The sequence below is a fragment of the Manis javanica genome, chromosome 15 (genome assembly GCF_040802235.1).
Source record: "Manis javanica isolate MJ-LG chromosome 15, MJ_LKY, whole genome shotgun sequence".
Lineage (NCBI taxonomy): Eukaryota > Metazoa > Chordata > Mammalia > Pholidota > Manidae > Manis > Manis javanica.
Window position 1 is genome coordinate 83,157,426 of NC_133170.1, and position 21,877 is coordinate 83,179,302.

The window sequence follows — 21,877 nt, forward strand, 5'->3', positions numbered from 1 at the left end:
GGGGCTGCTGGCGCGGTTGGACGGGCGGCGCTTGCAGAATCCCGGGGACGGTTGCTGAGCGGGCCTGGGATCCCGGTCGCAACTCCTTCCGCCTGGGCGTTCCTAGTCTATTTGTCGGATCCCGAGCGACCTACCCTGAGCCCGCACTGGACGGGCGGGCTGGACTGAGAGGTGGGTGTGCGGACCTCCAGGCGGCCCCAGGACCCCCAATGGGTTCTGGGGTGGAACTCGGATATCTTAACAGGGGTTCTGGGACTCCCAGACCTGGGAGTCCCCACACTCCGACGGAGGCTCTAAGCCATGGGATGAGGTTTTGAGACCGCGGACCTCCAGGAAGGCTCCATGACCCCCAGGGGCGCTTGTCTGTTATGGCAAGACACCCTGGGCATGCTCCCACATTTCTCTGAGGCCTCTCACAATCCCGTGGGACCCCAGACTGTGTGACAGGGCGCTATAGGACCGGCGTGGTTCAGCGGCGGGAATCCTTGAGGAAAGAGACTTCCCACAGTTCCCTGAGCGTCCTGGTTTACACATTAGGGTGCCCTCCCCCTCAGAAGACATGGGGGAACTCAGGGTGTCCACAGAACCTAAGTCTGGTCTGGTGATTGCTGAGTGACACACTTGAGGGGATTACCCCTAAGTATGTAGATAAGAGGCAAGGACTCCAACAGAGGAGGTTGGGAGGTTGACACCCCTCCAAGCCTACAGGCATGGCAAAAGCGAGAAGCAACAACCTGAACAGGCAGGGTGTGAATTAGGACACCACCCGAGACCCATTCACCAGATGGGCTGACTCTCAATGGCCAGTGACTGTTCTGGGGATGGGGAAGGGGTGACTGAGGGATGAATCAACATGAGGGGAGGGCAGTCCTGGGGCCGTTTCAGTCACCGTACATTAACTAAACAACTACAGTGTGTCAGAATGTGTACCCTCAAATTCCAGAGACATTACGCTGCAGAAGAAGGAAAGAACTGCATTGGGAGGCCGGTCCAGGATTTAGGGGACCATTTTTGGTGGGCAGTGTTGGGGCAGGAGGGAGTGTCTTGGGCCTCCGGGGACACTCTGGAAGGAGGCATCAGAAGCCAGAGGTGGCCAAGATTTCTCTCCCTGCCCTCTGGGTCTTTGGGATCCTCCTAACACCTGTGACAAGTCCCTGGTCCCCTACAATCCTCAGTTTGCTTAAATCCAGAGGTTGAATGGGTCACCTTCTGAAGGCTCTTCCAGCTAGGGAACTGAATTCTAAGTGTGTGAACTGGCAGGAGGAGCTGGGTGCCTGGACACCTGGCTTCATGAGGTCAGGGCAGTTGGCATCAAGATGGGGAGGGGTGGAGAGGGGTGTGTACTGAAGGCTGTCCTGGAGGATTGGAAGGCAGGGTGTAACCTCGCTGATGGCTTAAGTCACCTGGGGGAATGAGACACAATGGCAGAAAGGACTTGATTATGGGCTCAGCCCACTGCCAGAGGCTGAGCTTTCGGGGTGGGTGGGGGCTGGGCAGGCCCTGGGGTCGATGGGTGGGGCAGGAAACTGTGGAGTCTGGCGGGCACCCCCTGGTGGTGAGCACAGCTTGGTGAGGCCTTGCTGGGCCCCAGATTCTCAACCCAGATCCCTATCCTCCCTGTTCTATGCTTAGACAGGATGAGGGTCCTGCTTAGGCCACACAGCAGGCTGGCAGTTGAGGTGGCCGGGTTGGAACCAGACGCTCCTCCTCTTGATTTGTTTAGTTTTCCAGCGCACTACCCTCCCGCAGGTAACTTCCAGATAGGAGCCATATCACAAGAAGCAGGATGGGACCCCAATGATGTTCATGAGTTAGAAGGGGAAACTGAGGCACAGAGCCCAAGTGCCTATGGTTTCCAGGGGCCCCAGTAGGCCTGATTCATGTCTGTCCCCTGCAGAATTTCCTGAGCTGGTGTCAGGTGGCACAGGCACTTGGGGATCTCACCAGAAGGGACAGACATAGGGGTCAGAGAGATGGCAGACGAGGCCTTAGCCGGACTGGACGAGGGAGCCCTACGGAAGCTGGTAAGTGGCCCCGTCATCCCCACTGAGGACAGGCGTGCCAGGTTAGAGAGACCTGGTCTGTCAGTCGACCTCTCAGCTGACATGAGGTGACGGGAGGGACAAGAGGAGGAGGGCTCAGGGGAACAGGTCTAGGCCTGTTGGTCATGGCTGATGCAGAGGACCCGGTGGCATGTGCCTGTTGGTGCCAGGTACTGAGGCCTGGTCATTCCCAACCCCCCACTGCCACCACCTGTTTAAACAGTAACTACTGAAGACTCACCCATGTGCAGCCACAGGTGTGGGGAGGCTGGATTTACCTCTTCTAAGCAATAGCCTGGGCAGTGCCCACCCCTGGAGGCTGTTCCAGTGTAATAGCAATGATTAATAATGCCAGGGCAGAGCAGGGGGCAGGCTGGGTGCTGGGCACACTATCTCACAGGATGGTGACAGCAGCTCCAAGAGCCAGGAGGACACCAGAGCTCAGAGAGGTGAAATCACCTGCCCAAGGGCACCCAGCTAGGCTCCAAACCAACCCCAAAGGGGGCCAAGAGGGATCAAGAGTCCTGAGTAAGTCCAGGCCAGAGAGCCTCAATTTCTTTGCCTCAGGTTTTCACTTACTTGTATGGGCTATGTGTGTGAACATGACGTCTGGGTCCTAGAGGTGGCATGGGGATGGAATGAGACATGGGCCCAGAGCTTGGGGTAGAAGGATGGGCCCACTCTCCCCACCTTCCCCAGCGTCTTCTTGGGTGTCCTATTTAATGCACCCATGACCACCACCTGTACCATGCAGAGTGAAGCTGCGGGGCAACACGACAGGACAGGCCTACCAACACGGGAGGGGGGCAGCTGAGCTGCAGCAGGGGCCAGAGCCCCAACCCCAGCCCCTGACCCTTGGGGCAGGGAAGGAGGGGGGAATTAAAGATTTACCTTCTTTGGAGGAGAGTGACCCACCCCACCCCCATACCACTCCTCTGGAGCAGGGGTTGGAGCCCACCAGCCAAGTGCAGTCACTGGGCAGCGCCCAACCGCTGCCCTGACCTACCCCAGGCACGTGGCCAGTGTCTGCAGAGCAGCGCCCCAGACATTCGGGTGTCTGCCACCACCACCAGGGCAGGCTGCATGCAGCCTGGAGGGGATGGGTTGGGTTTCCAAAGGTTCCCGCCTCATCAGCTAGACCCCCCCTCAGGAAGACAGAATCCTAAAGGGGGCAGTTGAGGCCGAGCGTTCCAGAGAGAAAATCAGGTCTTCGCGCATCCCCGTCTCCTGGGCTCCAGGCTGAGGCTCGAGGTTCTCCCCCCGAGACCCCCAGCCCTACTGCAGGATTGCAGGACTGCAGGGCTGGAAAGGGTTTCCGAGGAGCTGGCGCTGCGGTTGTAGTCCACGCCCCCTCCCGCCCCGCTCCCTGGGACGGACTAACGAGACCCGCCCCTCACCTCGGGCCCAAGGTCTCCCCCCCCCCCGGGGCGCGTTCCCTTCCCCGGCCGGCGCCCGCCATGACTTCGCCCCGGTCCTGCCCAGGGTCCCGCGCGCGCGTCGGCCCGGCCCCCGCCGGCCTCGTGGCAGGACCCGGGGCGTCCGGGCCGGGCCCCTCCCCGCGGGGTCGGGCCTTAGAAGGCAGAGCTGGCCCGCGGCCCGCCCATTCCCGAGGACCGCGCCGAGGGCTGCGCCGCGTGGGGGCACCTGGGGACATGCCCGTCGCGTGCCCCTCCGCCGCATGCGGGACTTCCGCCCCTCGGTCCCGGGTTGCAGTTCGCACTCCTGCACCCACCAGTGACCTGCGCTTAGCCGCCTAAGGTCCGCGGCGGGGCCATTAACGCAGGCGGGGGCCCTCCGGCCTGGCTGCCCCCTCGGCGCCTAGTGCGGGGCTGGGCAGGAAGGAGAGGTGGGGGAAGAGGCTTGGGCGGCGCCCCGGGAGGCCCGGAGGCTCACGACCCTGCGGCCCTCAGGCGCCCCCTGGCCAGGCCCCGGTCCACCGCCGGGCCTCCTGCGGGAGGAGAATACCCCGAAGGGGCCCTCCTCTCTCGTGCTGGTGGAAGACTGAGGCCCGGGGAACACGGGGGCGCATCAGGCGCCCCCATCACCAAGGCCTCAAAGGCCCCGAGGCCCGGGCCCTCGGGAGGAGGAAGCGCATTCTTTCCTCCCGGGAGAATTTCCCGGGCAGTTTCGGAAACCGCCCCATCCCCGTCCCCTTCCCTCTGGTGGACAATGGTGCTTTGTACTTCCTTCCCTCCCTCCCACAGCCCCCTCCACAGGGCGGAGGGGCCTGACAGGGTGGGGGCAACATAGGACACACAGCAGGGACACTCGCTGGCCTTGGCCTCCAGGCCCGAAGGGAAGGGTCATGCTGGAGGGTGACCAGTGGAATGAGGTCCGTCCCACCCACTGTGTGTGTGTGTGGAGGTCAGACAGGGCCCCCTCTTTTCCAGATGAGGCAGGCTCCCAGGGGTTGCAGAGGTGGCCAAGTTCCCACATCAGGCATTTTCAGGGACAAGGATTCCATCTTTGGAGCCAGGGATTTGGAAAGGGGGATCTAGGAGACAAAACCTCTTTACTCTCTACACAATGTGGGGCTGGGCCCACTGCCCCCTTAGACTCCCCTTCGTCTTGGGCCCTGGCGAAGGCCAAGACTGGGAGTGGGAAGGTGAGCCTCAGTCTCCGTCCCTCTGCTATAATAGCCCCCTTTGGCTTTTTATTGGTATCTCCAGTCCAGGCTAGGGGGGTCCCCAACACAGTGGTGCCTCAGGGTACCCACCATAGCAGACAGACCCCTCATAGCAACAGCTATCCTCAGCCCAAGGCAGACTTCAGAGTAAGAGAGACCTGGGTTCAAATTCTGACTCAGGTCATTTGGCAGCAAGCAATCCACTTCTCATCCTGGAGTCTCATTTCCTCATCTGTCAAATGAAAGTAATGAAGTGCCTAGGGTTTTTGTGAAGTTAGGACAAGTGGGGGGCTCAGCACAGGATCTGGCATTCGGGTTCCTAATAAATGTTGCTGGTGCCTTGGTATCTTGTACTCGGTTGCCCTTGCCTCTCTCTCCCTCCTCCTGAGCAGCTGGAACCAAGCAACGAAGTGATGCTTAGTGCACCCAGCAGCTACGCACAGGGACCCCGAGTCACTGCCCCCACCCCCACCTATTGTCTGAGGTCGGGGCCACTGTCCCATCTGGCAAATGAGAAAATCAACACAGAGAGGTTACTATGCCCTGACTATCCAGCCAGGACTGGACTGGGGGTGGAGCAAGCTGGGGGTTCTGGCCTGGGCCTCGGGGTGCCCACCCATAGCTTCTGAGGAATGTGGAGACTAAAGGGACCATGAGGGCTCTGTCCCCCAGGACTCTCCCTAATCTCTTCAGACAGGAACAGATAAGTTCATGGTGGAGCTGGAACAGCTCATACTCCCTGTTGACACCTATCTCTACCCCCATCTCCAATCTGGCTCCCTTTGGAGCGGGAGGGAATGATAGGGAAGGAAGCTGAGAAGGAGTACAGGGTTCCTGGGCCCTGCTCCTCAATGATTTGGGGGTGGGAGGAGAGGAAATCACCTTGCCTACACTTACTCCCATCTGGCTCAAACCTGCACTGGAGGTTTATCTCTGCCATTGTCTTCCTGGGGGCCCTGGGCCAGTTCTTGCTACCTTGAGCCCCAGAGGATCCATAGGGAGGAGACAACAGGATTGGCTGACTCTGCCCAAAGAGGTCCTTTCCTGGACCTGGCTAGGCCAGCCACCTTCTATTTCCCAGGGAGCAAGGGGCTAAGAAGCTGGTGGGAGGACCTGTCCCCCTTGGTGCCCTCTCTAGAGTCCTGGATAAACCCTAATGCAGCTGCCTTACTTTTCCGGGGGACTGGCCCTTCCATCCTGGCCCCTCACTTGTGGTTAGGCCTAGGCCAGGGCAGAGAAAAAACATCCCCAACCAGGCAGGGAGCTAGCACTTCTGAGCACCTGGCCTTGACTGTTTCCCCATCAGCCCAATGCAGATGACGCTGTCATCCCCAAGCAGGACTGTGGAGCTTTCGGACTAAACCATGGGAGTGTCCCTTGTTCACTTCCAACTGCCCGAATCACCCCTCCCTCCCCAGGAGTACTGTTAGTGGCTCATGGGGTGGCTTCCCCTTTTCCTGTCATGACTCTCTGACTCCAGGGGTTTGATGAAGGGCCCTAAGGGGCAGGTGTCAAGTCACAAGAAGCACCTGGCTTGGTGTTTGGCACGCTCTATGAACCTGACTCCTTGAGCTGGGCTCCCCAAGACCCTGGCTGGGTGGGCAGGCATGCACGTGACAGACTTGGGGCAGAGGGAGTGGAGACAGACCACTCATTGTGCCCTAGGCCAAGATGTGGGCAGCTGGTGCCCGCCCTTCGCCTCAGCTGCCAAAATGACCTCCCCTCGCCCCCGCCTGCCCCACAGTTAGAAGTCACAGCGGATCTGGCAGAGCGGCGGCGGATCCGCTCAGCCATCCGGGAATTGCAGCGACAGGAGCTGGAGCGCGAGGAGGAGGCCCTGGCATCCAAACGCTTCCGTGCCGAGCGTCAGGACAACAAGGAGAACTGGCTGCAGTGAGTGACAGGGCAGGGAGGTGGGGGTGTTGGACATGTAGGTTGGGGGACCATGTGCCAGGGTTCAGCTCATGTTGTCCAGGCAGTCATGAGCACAGGTGTGTCTGCCACCCATCTGGGTGTGCAAATGGAAGTACAGGGACATTTGTGGGCATGGACCACTTGCTGGTCATAGAGTCCTGGCAGCGCCCGTGTGGACAGCACATCGAAGCATGTGGTATTAGTGCCCATGTTCATGGGTATGCCTAAGCCAGCCTGTAGCCAGAGGGTGTGCACTGGTATATGTCTCTCTGGCCAAGTTTTGGGTACCCTGTCCTGGCCCTACCCTCAGCCCACATCCTCCATAACCTGACCATGGAAATGGGGGTTATAATCATGATGTCCCTGCAGCTCTCAGCAGCGGGAGGCTGAGCAGCGGGCTGCTCTGGCGCGGCTGGCAGGGCAGCTGGAGTCCATGAGTGATGTGGAAGAGCTGACCACACTGGTGAGGCCCAGGCTAGGGCAGGGGATGGGGCAGGGCAGCCGGAGACCTGGACTGCACAGTCCAACACCTGTGGCCTGCCTGTCACCCACAGCTGCGAGGTGCAGCTGAGTATGAGGAACGCAAGCTGATCCGAGCTGCCATCCGCCGTGTTAGGGCCCAGGAAATCGAGGGTATGTGCCCTGCCTGGCCCCACCCCTGCCCTGCTGCATGCTGTCCCCAGCACCTCCCAGCCACTAACCTGACATTTTCCCCTCCCTTCCAGCCGCCACCTTGGCTGGCAGGTTGTGCAGCGGACGTCCCAACAGTGGTTCAAGAGAAGACAGCAAGGGGCGGGCAGCACACAGACTAGAACGGTGTGAGGTATGCGGTGTGAGCAGGGTGGGAGGATAGCCCAGTGACCTGTGCCCATGGATGCCATCAGCACAGAGCGCCTATCTTCGCTTGACAGGTGCTTCACTCACAGGAGCCCCCCAGCTTGTGTTTGAGACACTAGGGCCCTCTCATAGGCCTCTGCCTACTCCCTGGGCAACCTCTGGCTGCCTGTCCCCGCTCCAGACTTTGTCTCTGTGCAGGCCCTCTCCTCAAAGCCAGGCTGTCTACAGTACTCCCAAGTTGCCATCCAAGTTCCGTCTCCCATGACTGCCCTTGTTGACCCCCCTCTGTCCACACCTACCTTCCACCTCACAGCCATCCATTCTCCCCACTCAGCAGCCAAAGGCATCTCCCTGAAATGCAAATCTAACCCAGGTACTTCCCTGGTTTAAACCCACCCCAGGCCGCTCCTCCCCCTCCAGACTGCCCACATCCTTACTTTGGCTTATCAGGGCCCCACGTATCACACCCCTGCTGACTGGTGGAGCATTGTTCACAGAGTCAACTGTTCTCCAGGGTGTGTGGGTGAGAGGTCAGGCCGTGTAGGTTCCCTAAGTGGCCAGCAGAGGCCGCTGGATCCCCAGTCTTTTCAGGACTCCCACCCCCACCCCCTGATTAACTAGGCTAAGACCAGGGGTCAGGAGCCACCGCTCCAGGTACCTATTAAGGCTGGGAATCCCCAGCAAGTGTGCTGCCGTGTCATCCTGTGGCATTAGGATCTGGTCTTTTCTGAACCACCCTTGGCTAGGCAAGTGGGGCAGTGAGGATCAGAGGCCGCCCGTGGTGTGCCAGTGCCCATGCTTATGCAGGTGTGCTTACAGGAAGCCATGCACAGCCCCTCTGCTTTGCATGCCCTGCTCTGGGCACCCGCCAGCCTGGGAGCCTTGGCTACATCCTATGGGTTCCCCACAGGTACCAGAACAAGAGGAACGGGAGCAGCAGGGAGAGGTCATAGAACCAACCCCAACCCCTGAGCGCTCCAGCCGGGATGTCACCACAGTGACACTCCTGGTGCGGGCCCCACCTGGGGGCACAAGCAGCCCACCTGCCTCACCGGTCAGTTCACCCACCACTGCCCCTCCTGAGCCTCCACTGGAGCCTGCCAAGGCCCAGTGTCTGGCTGCTGAGGCTGCAGGCAGCTCCGAGCCACCCCCAAGCCTGCCCACAGCCGCCAGCCCTGAGCCCCAGGAGCCGCCAGCAACCCCCAGCACTGAGAGGCAGATGGCCAACAAGGTGAGTCTAAACATGGGGAGGGGTGCCAGGCAGGTAAGCTCCTTGGCCTGGGAATCAGGCTCTGCCCATGCCCTGTCTCCCCTGCAGCTCCTGCCTGGCCCCACAGAACCCCCCGTTGCCCAAGGTCCCACCAAAGGTCCCTCTGACACAAGGAGAGCAGGTGAGGGCCCCAGCAGGGGTAGCGCCAGGAATCTGCCTTCTCTCCCCTGGCCTCCCCTTCCCTGCCTGGAAAATGGGCTCGAGTGCTTAGATGGCTCCAGCCTCCTCAGGTCCAGGCAGTCCCTGACACTTCCCACTGCTCCTGAGGTGTCCCCGCCCCCAACCTGGCCCACCCCCACCACCATGGCCAGAGGCCTCCCCGCAGCCTTGAAAGGCAACAGGCCTCAGGCACATTCTTTTCCCCAATAAGGGTGTGTGCCCATCTCCCAGCTGGATCCTTGGGCAGCAGCTAGGAGGGGGTGTCCCCCATCCCCATCAGCAAGGAGGATCTGGGCACCCTTCCTCCAGCCCAAGCCTAGCCCCAGCCCCCAGGAGTGTCCAAGTCATCCTGGGGTCAGTGAGGGAGGGGGAAGGAGAGGCCTGTAAGGGAGGTGCAGCCCAGCCCGCTGGGGAGGCCAGGAGCTTTGGGAGGCATAGGATGGGATGGAGCAGTCGGGGTACAGGAAGGGCTTGGGAGACTGAGAAGGCGTAGGTGAGAGGGCCATGAGAGATGGACCCCCCACACACATCCATTCTCCTTTATCTTACCCAACTGGCCTCCACTGCCTCCCCAAACTGCTAGACCTGGCTGGACCCCGTGCCTGCCAACGCTCCCTGTCTGTGCTCAGTCCCCGCCAGCCGGCTCAGAACCGAGGTACTGCCTGTTCCCACTAACCCAGGATCTGGGCAGTCCCGGTCCCACCCTGCCACTGACAAACCTCCTGTCCCTTCTAGAGCCCACCCCCCTTGCCAGCGGACCTTCCCCGTTCCAGCGGGCTGGTTCCGTTCGGGACCGTGTGCTCAAGTTCACATCTGATTCTCCTATGGCAGCTGGGCTCCAAGATGGCCCACCCCGGGCAGCCTTAGGTCCCTCGACCCCAGCAAGGCTCCTGGGCCCCTCCCACATCAGCACCACCCCTGCCTCCTCCTCCAGCAGCTCCTCCTCACCGGGCACCAGGGACGCCTCCTCCCGGGTCAGCAAGGAGCCTCGAGGAACAGCCCGGCCCCTGGCCCAGCTTCAGAACTCCCCCGGGGAGGAGGGCCTAGGGGGGCGGGGCTTGGCCACTAGGCCCCTTGAAAACGGAGCAGGGGGGCCCATTGCCCGCTCAGAGGAACCCAGTGCCCCGCTGCCCGTGGCCATCGGCACTGCCGAGCCAGGGGCCAGTATGAAGACCACATTCACCATCGAGATCAAGGATGGCCGGGGCCAGGCCTCCACGGGCCGAGTGCTGCTGCCCACAGGCAACCAACGGGCAGGTAGGCCTCCCCACGGTCTCCCCATGGCTCCTCTGCAGCCGCTCTGCACACAGCACCGGTGCTGTGGCCAGGGCTCAGGGTGTCTCCAAACGGGGTGCTGGGAATGAGGGGCACTGTTAACCTTGCTGGCACTGCACTCAGTCCACCTGATCCTGACACTAGCCCTCTCCCCTTCCAGAACTCACGCTGGGGCTGCGGGCGCCTCCCACCATCTTCAGCAGCAGCGGGGGAAAGAGCACCATCACCCATATCAGCAGCCCTGGGACCCTGGCCCGGCTGGGCAGTGTCACCCATGTTACCAGCTTCAGTCATGTGCCCCCCAGTAGCCAGGGGGGCTGCAGTATTAAGGTGAGCCCCACCTCACCCTACCAGACTCACCATCAAACTCGTAGACTAGTTCAGGGTCCAGGGCTAGCAGGGTTCCTCTGCCCCTCCCCTCTGCTGATACACACATGGGGAAACTGAGGCCCAGAGAGAGAAGGCAGCTGCCCACAGTCCATAGCAGGCTGGTGTTAAGAGCTAAGGCTAGACCCTGGCATATCAGCTTCTAGGTGGGTTGGAAGCTCACTCTCTACTGGCCTTAAGCTTCCCACATGCTTATCTCTAGTTCTTACTCCAGAATGGGTCAGTTCATTCCTAATGAACAGGTGGGAAAACTGAGGCCCAGAAAGGATTGTAAGCGTTTGCCCCCTCTTCCTGTCGCAGCCCCAGTGCCCCTGCTTCTGTCCCATACTGGACCTCAGCCTCAGGGTGTGGAGCTGCTCATCTGCTCAGCCAAAATCAGCCTGGTCTGCTAGGAGATGGGAGATTAGTGATTACCATCTGCATCAGTATCTCTGGGGGGGTTGGGCAGAAGCGCTGATGGGGCAACCAGCAGGGGCTGCTAGTCAGTGAGGCAGCAGCCTAGCAGGTGGCGTGAGAACCGAATACGCCTCACCCTTCCATTATTCATTCCCAAGCCCGGGATCAGCTGGCTGGGAGCAGGTGGGAAGGGATCCCCAGTGGGCACCCTGTGCTGCCCCAGGGACTGAATGGGACTTTGGCCAAGGTGAGATGGCTAGAGCCAGCTTTGGGCCTTCTTACAGGTGACAGGGAGAGGGTGGGGGCAAGAAAGCACCCTTTCCCCAACAGAGCAGGACTTAACTACTGTCTGCCAAGGAGGTGAGGAGAGGGTGGCTGAGGCCCTTGGAGAGCGGGAGGTGCCACAGTGAGCCCTGGCTCTGATTCTACCAACTTGCCTCGGTTTCCCCATCTAAAACCAAGGGGAGGCAGATAATGTATCGATATTGCACTCAAAGTCTGTGGTTGGATTCCAGCACCGCAGGCAGGCCAGAGGACATTTATCTCAGTAACAAGATACTGGTTACAGTAGATTGCTCAAAGTCCTACCCCTGTGTGCCTCCGTTTTCCCCCTCTGTTGAAAGCTTTCTAAAACAACATGGCATGAGGGCAAACACATGCAGGCTCGAGTCTAGCAGACAGGACCCTCACAGCTAATGCACATGGTGGCCCAGGCAGGCCCATTCCTTGCTCCTGCCTCGGTTTCCCCACCTGTAGGGCATGGGGCCTTGGCCTCGGTAGTCCATCAGCACTTGTGCAGCCTTACAGTGCTGCTGGCCTGTGTTCTCTGCAGGTCCAGGGCCAGGGCCAGGCCTGGCGGTGTGCCTGCTTGGGCAGACTGCCCCTCCCCCAAGGCCCCCTCCACACAGAGCCCAGAATAGGTTTCTATTTGGGCCCCAGCCCCAGCTGGCGGGTGGCACGCTGGGAGGCCAGCAGGGGCGGGGCAGGCCCACTGCCCTTGCCTTCGCCCTCAGGCCAGCTACAAAGACTCTGACACTGCCAGCCAGAGGCAGCAGTCCCTACTACCACTATTCCCATCGTCACCCCGCCATAGAGCCCCTGCCATCATGCCGGGGGTACCGGGGCCCGGGTCTGAGCTGGCTGCAGCCCTCGAGGAGCGACTGGGCCTAGCGCTGGAGGAGCTGCGGGCAGTGGCGGAGGCAGGCCGGGCAGCAGTGACCCAGGCAGCTGAGGCAGCTGCCTCAGCCGTGGAGCCAGTGGCCCGGGCAGCTGAAGAGCTGCGGGCAGAGGCCTCAACACTGAGCCGGCGGCTGGATGCCCTGGGCAGGCAGGTGGAGGTGCTAAGCCTGCGGCTGGGGGTCCCACTTGTGCCTGACCTTGAGCCTGAGCTGGAGCCCAGTGAGCTGCTCCTAGCCACTGCCGACCCCGAGGCCCTCTTCCAGGCAGCCGAGGATGCTGGGACCCCCGTGGCCCACCCTCCTGCCTTCAGCACCCGCCGCCGCTCCTCTGTTGGCCCTGCCCGAAGCAGCAGTCTCGTAAGTCCCTATGGGCTGGGGGGAGGGAATGGTTCTGAGCCAGGTTCTGCCTCTGCTGAGTGACCTCGGGTGGGCCACCACCTTCTCGGAGCCTCAGTTTACCTATCTGTACAGGAACCTGGGGCACTAGTGCTCTGAGACTGAGGTGAGAAGTTATCAGCTTCCTGGTCCTGAGGCATGAGTGGCAACTGCCCTGGCAGCCCCTGGCCAAGGCCCAGCCCCCAACCCCACCCCCACCCGTCCTTAAGCAGCTGCCACCTCGGCTCTCCTTACCCTTACAGCAGACAGAAAGGCCCTGCCAGGAGGGGAGGGTTTCTGGTAGTTCGGCTGGGGGCTTGTCATCAGGGGCCATAGGGATGTGCTGGGAGGGTTGAGGGACTGGGTTGGGGCTGCAGGCCTTAGAGGGTGGGTTCCGGTGGGGGTGGGGGCAGGAGCAGGCTTCAGAGAGGCTCTGGGCAGCCCAGTCAGACCCCTGGTCAGGAGCCTGTGGGCCCTGGGCCAGCCCCCTGGATGTGTGTGTGAGGGGAGCATGTGCTGCCCGGGCTTTGGCCCAGGAGGACCCAGGCCTTGGGAACTGGCAGGACAGAGCACAGCCCGCCTAAGAGGGGGCTGGGAGGGAAGCAGCAGAAGGAACTCAGGTCCAAGTGTTAGGCTACCTTCAGCTCAGACCCAGGCTGCATCACACTTAGGAAAGGTCTGTGGACAAGCCTTGTAGCTACCCTGAGCCTCAGTTTTCCCTTCTGTTAAATAGGAACAGTGAAATCCCTAGTGCTTATGCAATAGTTACTACCAAATGGAAATCACTATTACTGTCACTATTAATTTCATTAACACAATTCTGAGTACACGTGAAGCCCTACATCACGGCTGTCAGTGTCTTCCCTGAGCCTGACACCAACATGGCCATCTTTGGGCAGGTAGTCAGCTGGCTACTGGTTACCAGGCCACTGGGGCACGGCTGGTTTCATCTACACCCCTGCTAAGCCCATGCCGTTTCCCCACCCCACAGATGGAGCCAGAGCCGGCAGAGCCCCCTTCTGCAGCAGTGGAAGTAGCCAATGGTGCCGAGCAGACCCGGCTGGACAAAGCGCCGGAGAGGCGGAGCCCACTGAGTGCTGCAGAGCTGATGGCCATCGAGGATGAGGGTGTGCTGGACAAGATGGTCAGGCTGGATCTGATGGGCTGGGAGTTGGCAGGGGGCAGAGACCAGCAGGCTCCAGGTGGGTGACAGCAAGGGCTCTGTCTGCAGCTGGATCAGACTACAGACTTTGAGGAGCGGAAGCTTATCCGAGCTGCCCTCCGTGAGCTCCGACAAAGGAAGAGAGGTAGGTAGAGCGCCAGTGCCCCTCCCCTAGGGAGCGCCGCTCCGTTCCCTGGCTACCCCCCTCCCCTGTGGCCCCTTCCAGGACACTCCAGCTCGGTGACTGCCCTACCCAGCGTCCCCTTCCCCAGATCCAGCTGTTCCCTTGCCTCCTCCCCCTTGGATCCAGTTGCTCCCCGCCCTACCTGCTTCTCTGCCCCTGGCCACCACCACCACTGTCCCCAGCCAGCTCCTAGACCTAGTTACTCCCCCACCCAGCTACTCCTGGATCCAGTTGCTTCTCTGAGTACTGTCAGTTACTCCTCCCTTGAATCCAAACACTCCTCCTCCCCCAGCTGCTTTTCTCTCCTTGAGATGTGCTGAAGACCTCTGCCCCCACCCGGCTTCCCCTTGCCTGGGCACAGCTGCTTCCTTACCCAACTACCTCCCCCTGTACCCACCTATTCTTTCCCTCAGATTCTAGATTAATTTGCTTCTCCCTCTCAAATCTTTCTCTTACATGGCCACCCGGCCTCTAAGCCCACCCATCTACATCTTTAGACCTAGTTACCCCCTTGGACAGCTTCTCTCCCTGGATGAAATTGCTCTTCAGGAGCCTCCAGTTAGTGCCCCCCTCGATCTAGATACACCTTCCTTCTTTCCACTAAGGCCCATCTGCAGGCCCACTCAGCCCTACCCTCTCTCGACTTCTCCCTCCCTGGACCCTGCTGCTTCCTCCCTAGAATCGAGAGACTCCCTCCGGGCTAAGCTACTCGTTCCCATAGAAACTCCCTTCTCGGTTGCAAATACTCCCCCCTGGCTTCTGCCCCAAGTCCACCACCTCACACCACACATCCCTGCTCCCCGACAAGTTATAGCTACCCCCCTAACCCCAGCTACTCCTAGAGAGGGCCCTTGTCCTCTGGGTCTTCAGTATTTCTAACAAGTTGCCCTCTACCCCATCTGTGTGCCTTGTGTACCCATGCATATGTGCTGTGTGGGTGATGGGTGGCCCTTCTGGGCATGCATGGGGCATCCCCCGCCCAGACCAGAGGGACAAGGAACGGGAGCGGCGGCTGCAAGAGGCACGGACCCGGCCAGGGGAGGGCCGTAGCAACATGGCCACCGAGACCACCATGCAGCGCAGCCAGCGGGCAGCTGACGGCTCAGCTGTCAGCACTGTCACCAAGACTGAGCGGCTTGTCCACTCCAGTAAGGGACCAAGCAGGGCTCAGGGTGGGAACATGTCTGCTCCCCTGGCCTCCATGCCTCTCACACCCTTCTTTTCATCCCCTGCCCCTCCAGATGATGGCACACGGACAGCCCGCACCACCACAGTGGAGTCGAGTTTCGTGAGGCGCTCGGAGAGTAAGGCCGCCTGGCATCATCCTGTGCCTGCCCGCCTCTTCAGACTCTTCCTCAAGCTCTATCTTTGTACCTTCATCTGTGTGTCTGTCTGGTCACCTTCTCTTCTCTGCCTGTGGCTACCAGCATCCTTCGCCATAGCCCCCTGCCCCATCTCCTGATGTCCAGGCCAGGTCCTCACTCACCCTGCTCCTCTGTCTGTTCTTGCAGATGGTGGCGGCAGCACCATGGTGCAAACCAAGACTGTCTCCTCATCGTCATCCAAAAAGATGGGCAGGTGAGCACAGGTGCCCACGCCCACCCACAGACCACAGAGTCAGTGCCACGGGGGTTGGGGGAGGGGGTTGCTCACCATACACCCATTCCACAGAGGGATAGACTGAGGTGCTGGGAGGTGATAGGCATACAGCCAGGGAGGGCAGAGTGGGGGTCAGACCACTCCTGCTCACCGTGTGACCTCACCTAATCCTCAACCATACCACAGAGGAAGCCAGAGTTCTGAGCATCAGCGACAGCATCGAACCCTTAGAGAGGCCTACCCGCCACTGAGCTGTCTGGTGGCACTGGCGCTTCCCAGTGTCTGCAGACCACGTCCCATTTCACAGAGCGTTTTAATACCGTAGCCCTATGAGGGGCACACCCCTGTGACAAATGCTGGGGCTGGTAGGGTCAGAATTCAGGCTGCAAACCACAGTGTCTAGGAACTCTGAGTCAGAGATTTGTGTTCAAGTTCTTGTGCGGCCCCCACGTGCTCTCTGAAATCTGAGGCCAGGGCCTCAGTTTCTTCATCTTGTAGTAGAAGTAATAAGGGTTCCTCCTTCGTTTTGTGAAGTTTAAAATGGCCCATAGGAAAGGCTCAGTAGGCATGAGTTATGCTGATCACCATTATGAGTTGATAGTGCCCAGAGTGTGAACTCACCCGTAACCTGAGGATACAATGAGCTTTCTCAGAAAACTCCCCAGTGGCCAAGTCTGTTAAAAAGAGCTTAGCTGCCATCATCTGGTCTTTTGACCCTCGGTCTACCCCTCTGTGAAATGGGTGCAATGAGGACACCTCACTTAGTGACCGGCGTTAGTGGCGGTGGAGACAACTCAGGGTGTGGGGTCTGGAGTGAGACCAAACCCCTCCCTTGGTGAGTGGTGGTCGAGTCTCAGGAGCAGACGACCCCCCACCCCCGACTCCGCAGTATCTTCGACCGCGAGGACGAGGTCAGCCCACGGCCCGGCAGCCTAGCGGCACTTGAAAAACGCCAGGCAGAGAAGAAGAAAGAGTTGATGAAGGCGCAGAGCTTGCCCAAGACGTCGGCTTCCCAGGCACGCAAGGCCATGATTGAGAAGCTGGAGAAGGAAGGCGCTGCGGGGTGAGCGGCTGGGCCCCGGGCCTGAAGGGCAGTGGTGGGCGGGGCCAGGCGTCGTGGGCGGGGCCTGCGGCTCAGGGAAGGCGGGGTCTAGGGCCCGCAGGGTGGGCCGAGGGAGGCAGTACCTCCGGTGGTCCCCTGACCCTGCTCTGGACACTGCCCCCCCAGCAGCCCTGGTGGACCCCGCACAGGCATACAGCGCTCCACCAGCTTCGGGGTCCCCAATGCCAACAGCATCAAGCAGATGTTGCTGGACTGGTGCCGAGCCAAGACTCGAGGCTACGAGGTGAGCAGCAATATGAAGCCAGGCAGCTCGGTGCCCGCCCCCCACCGCCCCCCAGAACCCCAGCTGGGTACCTCCCTCTTGGCAGAACTCCTTCTCACCTCCTTGTACCCTTCACAGGCACCATGCCTCTGGCAGGGAAGGTGGGAAGCCCTCTTCTGTGAAAAGGAAATAGGCTCAAAGAGGACACATAGATTCCAGAATAAGTGATGCAGTGCAAGGGCCTTGGATCCCTTAGGTGGTGGGCACCATTCAGGGCCGGACCCCACCCTAGGGCCCTCTCCTCATTCCTCTGTGGGGAACACTGGGTAAATCTCTATACTAAGGGAAGGTGTGACGAGGATATGACCATGGCCTTAGCTGGGTGGCGCTGGGCCTTACGGTTGCTCTTTCCCCTAAGGAGCAGCCATGGGAGTTGACAGAGTCAGAGGCTCGTGTTCCCACTGTTCACCTGCTGTGCAGCCTTGGGCAAGGGCCTCTCTCTGCCCAGTTGCCCTAGGTCTGGAATGCCAAATGCTGCGGGGTAGAAAGCATGGGGGAGCTGACCATTCCTCCCACCACCTGCAGCATGTGGACATCCAGAACTTCTCCTCGAGTTGGAGTGATGGCATGGCCTTCTGTGCCCTGGTGCACAACTTCTTCCCAGAGGCCTTCGACTATGGGCAGCTCAGCCCACAGAACCGGCGCCAGAACTTCGAAGTGGCCTTTTCATCTGCTGAGTAAGTGTGGGCCCCAGCCCTGCTGGTGTCGGCTGGGTATTTGGAGCTGGGCAGCTGGGCCAGGCCCAGCTGCCCCAAGGCCCCCTGGAGCTGGCCAGCCACAAGGTCAGACAGCGGCTGAGACCCCGTCCCCAGAAAGCCCCTGTCCTCCTCCACCCCGCCCACCTGCTGCTGAGTGTGCCAGGTGCCCGCCGGATTGAAGGAGCCGCAGGCCCGCCTACCAGCCTGGGCCAAGGCCCACCAGGTGGCCGTGTCCATGTCCACTCCATCCTTCCTCTGCCCCCTTCTCCCTCCCTCTCTCCCTTTCTCTGTCCTGCTCTCCTCCCACTATCACCAGAGCTTCCTGCTCCCACGGGATCCCGGCTGGAGATTCCAAAAGGAGGCTCCTGGCCCGGGCACCGTGCCCGCCCAGCCTATATAGGTGTCGCCAGAGGCTTATATAGGACATCAGCAAGCCCTCCACTTTGGAATCGTTGCCCTGTCTGCTCGCTTCACCCTCAGCACCCTCCTCCATCTGTCTTTCCTTCTCTCTTCCTCTTTCTGGTTACTCCAATTTCCACCTCTTCCTCCGCCCTCCACCTCCTCTCACGCCTCCCTCACCCCCCTCGCTGGGGCACAGCCCTCCTCTCCAACCTCTGCGCGCCAACGCCATTTGCCCCCCACCCCGTGTTCCCGCTTGCCCCTAGAGTTCTCTGCACCTGTGACTGGTCTGGCCCCCCACCCCTGTCTGCATTGCACACCATTAGAGATGGGTAGTGAGCGGCACGTCCACAATGGGGAAGGGGCATGCGGGGGGCTGGCAGACTGCAGCACCAGGAACGTAACTGAACTCATGTCTCTGTGTGTGTGTGTGTGTGTGTGTATGTGTGTGTCTCTCTGTTCTCCTCCCCTGTCTCTTCTCTGCCTCTTCCCCCTCTTCCCCTCCCGGGCCCCACCTCCCTGCGCCTTCCTGGCCCCCTACACTCCCCAGGACCCATGCGGACTGCCCGCAGCTCCTGGATACAGAGGACATGGTGCGGCTTCGAGAGCCTGACTGGAAGTGCGTGTACACGTACATCCAGGAGTTCTACCGCTGTCTGGTCCAGAAGGGGCTGGTAAAAACCAAAAAGTCCTAACCCCTGCTCGGGGCCCCACGGTGAGAAACGCCACCTTGCCTGCCTGCCCTGTACACTGGAATCTGCTCAGCGGGGCAGAGAGAGGCCTGGGAGGTGGGTAGGGGAAGCAGGAAGACAAGTGGAGGGCTTGCTGATGTCCAGAAGGAGCCAGACATGGCCTTGTGTTTCTAAATGGAAGTGGTGACCCAGGTGAGCGAGATGAAATGGAGGAAGCCCCGGGGGGAGCCTGCAGGAGGCGCCTGACCCAGCCTGCTGGTCCAGGACAGCACTGAGAAAAAGGGTAAACCCAGCTGGGATCTAATGACAAGCCCAGACTAAAGGAGAGAGGAGTCCTGGGCAGAGGGCTGAGCCTGTGCACAGGGCCCAAGGCCGGAAAGATGGAGGGCGTGGCACACCCAGGAAGGGAAGGGAGTTTAGTCTGGGTGTGAGGTGGAGGAAGGGGCCACAATCAGGAGTTTAAACTTCCTCCTGAGAACGAGAGTCATAAAAGTTTTCTAAACAGAGGAGAGATATGTGTGGTCTGGTTAGCATCCTAGAGCAATCCTTGGGTGAGGGATGGGGGGAGGGGAGGGACTAGACAGCCAGAGGCCTTAAATAAGTAGGAGGGCAGGGTTCCTAATGAATCTGATGGTGCAGGGAGAGGGGGAGCAAAGGAAGGTCAAGGATGCCTCGCAAGCCTCCAGTTTGGCCATGTTCCATCTTGGGGAGGTCAGAAGCAAGGCCCGTTTAAAAAGCAGATGCTTCTGGTTGGGATCCTGGATTCCCAAGCCAGCTGTGGCATTTTCTCCCTAGTCACCTCATCTCAGGGTCACACAGAATTTAGATCCTGAGCTAATTGCCTGTTCCAGACAAGGAGCTCAGAGGAGGAGAGAGGTGGGCTTAGGTCAGAGCTGGAGCCAGAAGCTGGCACTTGATTCCTCATCTAGTGGTTCTTTTCCTTGCCCCATCACTTTTCCCACCCGTTTTGTAGAGAGAAAAGACAGAGGAAGCAAGGCGGATTGTCTTCTCAGGGCCAGAGCTAGGGGTGCACTCAGATGCCCCTCAGGGCCTGGAGCTTTTGTGGGGGCAGCTCACATGGGCACATATATACCAGGTGAGGGGAGGATGGGCTTGGTGCTGTCTCTGGGTCATATATGGACTTCAGAGCTGCTGCCCAGCAGGTCATCCTGGAGGGAGAGGGGCCCAGCCCGGCCCTGATCCACTGGAAAGTGTGACTCAGCTGTGCTGTTGCTCAAATTGCCTGGTGTTTGGCCTGTCACTGGGGCAGCTGGAGCCCTGAGCCGTGAGCCCCAGTGTAAACAATGGCTTTATAAGGTCTCCAGGAAAGACACCAGGGGTAGGAGGGAGCTCCACGTCGCGGGAGGGAAGCCAGGATCCTTGGGGAAATAGCCACAGCTAGAAGAAGCTGCAGAGAAAGACTGTCTCTCCACCACAGTATCGATGGGGAGACAAACCTGCTGTGGTGCAGAGATGACCCCAAGGGCACATGGCACATCAGCAGCAGAGTGAGGAATGCCTCACTCATCCTAAGGGCTTCCGAAGTCTCAAATGAGGCAGAGAATGACTATACTGTTGCTATAAAGATGGGGAAACTGAGTCGCAGAACAGGGCAGGTATCTAGCACACACAGCTGGTCAGGGGTGCCACCTAAACTGAAAAAGCAGTCTCTTGCCTCCCAGGCTTCTTCCCTGAAGGAGTCCAGGAGCAGGAAATAGGCCTCAGCCCTACCATGGTCCCAGATTTGACCTTGAAGGCACAAGATGAGAGGTAGTCCTGGGCCCTTGGATTTCTTGGGAACAGGAGCAATTCCTACTCTTACGCCTTTACTGCCAAAGGAAACTTACCCAACAACACTGACCGAGTGCTTACTGCATGCCAGGCATGCCAGCTGGGAGGGAGCAAGGCAGAAGAGTTCTTCCCCTGGAAGAGGGAGGGGAAATGAAGCTAGGAGGAAACTGCAGCTTTAGAACTCTGGGGCTGTCAGTTGCTTAGTGGCTGCAGCCCACTCACCCCAGAATGGGGAGAGGGCCCCTGCAGTAGAGCAGAGGGGACTCCAGGCAGGTGTCAACACCCAGAGCTAGGGCCTAGGTCCCATGAAGCCCAGCCCTGAGTCCACTAAACTGTGGGGCCTGAAACAAATGACTCTGCTCTGTGACTCAATTTCTCTGTAAAGAGCAGCTAGCGCTCTGGAGGATGGCCATGAGGGTAGTCCCTCCCCAGGCATGTTGCAGATGCTTGTGTTTTGGTTGGGATCATCTGTCTCCCTGCTTTGCCCAGAGTGGGCAGTAAGGGTTAAAGGACTGTGCCCCCTACCCTACCCTCCCAACACGTGCACACACTCCCTGGCCTCCATCTCATGCTGCAGAATTAATTGTCCTCTGGGGCAAAGATGGGATCCTGGGCCTCTCTGCAGAAGGTACCAGGCCAGGCAGCTGGCAGATAATCCAGGGCCCAGAGGGTCATCAGGATGAGTCCTGGCTGCACAGAAAGATTTGCCAGTGGTAAGGGCCCTCGGATATAATGGCCTAAGGAGAGGCTTGTGCTAGCTGGAGTGTGCCCCTGAGGGTGGGCAGGAGGAGGCCCTCCAGAGAGAATGCAGTTGGGGGTCTGAAGCTAGGGCCTCCCGAGGGCTAGGGGTGGAGATACAGCTCTCTTCTCCCATCTCCACCTGCCTGGCCTTACTCCCCACAGGGATGCCTCCAGGCTTGGGTGGGTGGCGCCTCGGGTTTACTTCCTTCCTGGAAGGAAGGCTTTTATGCCATTTAGTCAACCGAAAATCTGGAGTTTATGGAAGACCAGCAGAATGCAGCAGTGAAAAGGCCTCCAGGTAGAGGGGTTGCTGTGAGACGCAGGGCTGGCGCTGACGGCCACCCCTGTGCCCCTTCCCCGCAGGATGCTGGTGGACTGCGTGCCCCTGGTGGAGGTGGAGGACATGATGATCATGGGCAAGAAGCCCGACTCCAAGTGCGTCTTCACCTATGTGCAGTCGCTCTACAATCACCTGAGGCGCCACGAGCTGCGCCTGCGCGGCAAGAATGTCTAGCCTTCCCGCCCGCATGGCCCGTCTGCAGCAAGCTGCCGCACCATCCAGGCACCATCTCCTCGTACTTCTGCCCACCGCTACCTTGTCTGTTGCGACACCCTCCCCCGCCTACACATGCAGCGTTTTGATAAATTATTGGTTTTCAACGATCCTGATTCCTGTTTCTGCTTTTCCTGTTTCTGCCTCTCTTGGGGAGTTGAAGGCAGCCCGGCAAGATGTCCCCATTCCAGCAGCCAATAAGGTGATGCGGGGT

The 21,877-nt window shown here is 59.9% G+C and overlaps 1 protein-coding gene across 10 annotated transcripts; it reads left to right on the plus strand.

Annotated features, from left to right (window-relative positions):
- Positions 1 to 25: 25 nt before the first annotated feature.
- SMTN (smoothelin) lies at positions 26 to 21,773 on the plus strand. Of its 10 annotated transcripts, none has more exons than XM_073223374.1 (22): positions 29 to 171; positions 1,898 to 2,024; positions 6,413 to 6,561; positions 6,952 to 7,045; positions 7,137 to 7,215; positions 7,308 to 7,405; positions 8,330 to 8,650; positions 8,738 to 8,810; positions 9,432 to 9,503; positions 9,584 to 10,105; positions 10,284 to 10,453; positions 11,920 to 12,441; positions 13,451 to 13,603; positions 13,691 to 13,766; positions 14,789 to 14,953; positions 15,047 to 15,109; positions 15,317 to 15,383; positions 16,294 to 16,467; positions 16,633 to 16,750; positions 17,315 to 17,466; positions 18,437 to 18,601; positions 21,474 to 21,773. In XM_073223374.1, the coding sequence occupies exons 2-21, from the start codon at positions 1,974 to 1,976 to the stop codon at positions 18,579 to 18,581; spliced, it is 3,264 nt and encodes a 1,087-aa protein (XP_073079475.1). In that variant the 5' UTR covers positions 29 to 171; positions 1,898 to 1,973; the 3' UTR covers positions 18,582 to 18,601; positions 21,474 to 21,773. The 10 variants fall into 10 exon arrangements, with proteins under 10 accessions (XP_073079477.1, XP_073079476.1, XP_073079474.1 ...); XM_036993556.2 differs by having other exon boundaries at positions 31 to 171; positions 12,349 to 12,441; XM_073223373.1 differs by lacking the exon at positions 18,437 to 18,601 and having other exon boundaries at positions 28 to 171; positions 16,636 to 16,750.
- The last annotated feature ends 104 nt before the right edge of the window (positions 21,774 to 21,877 follow it).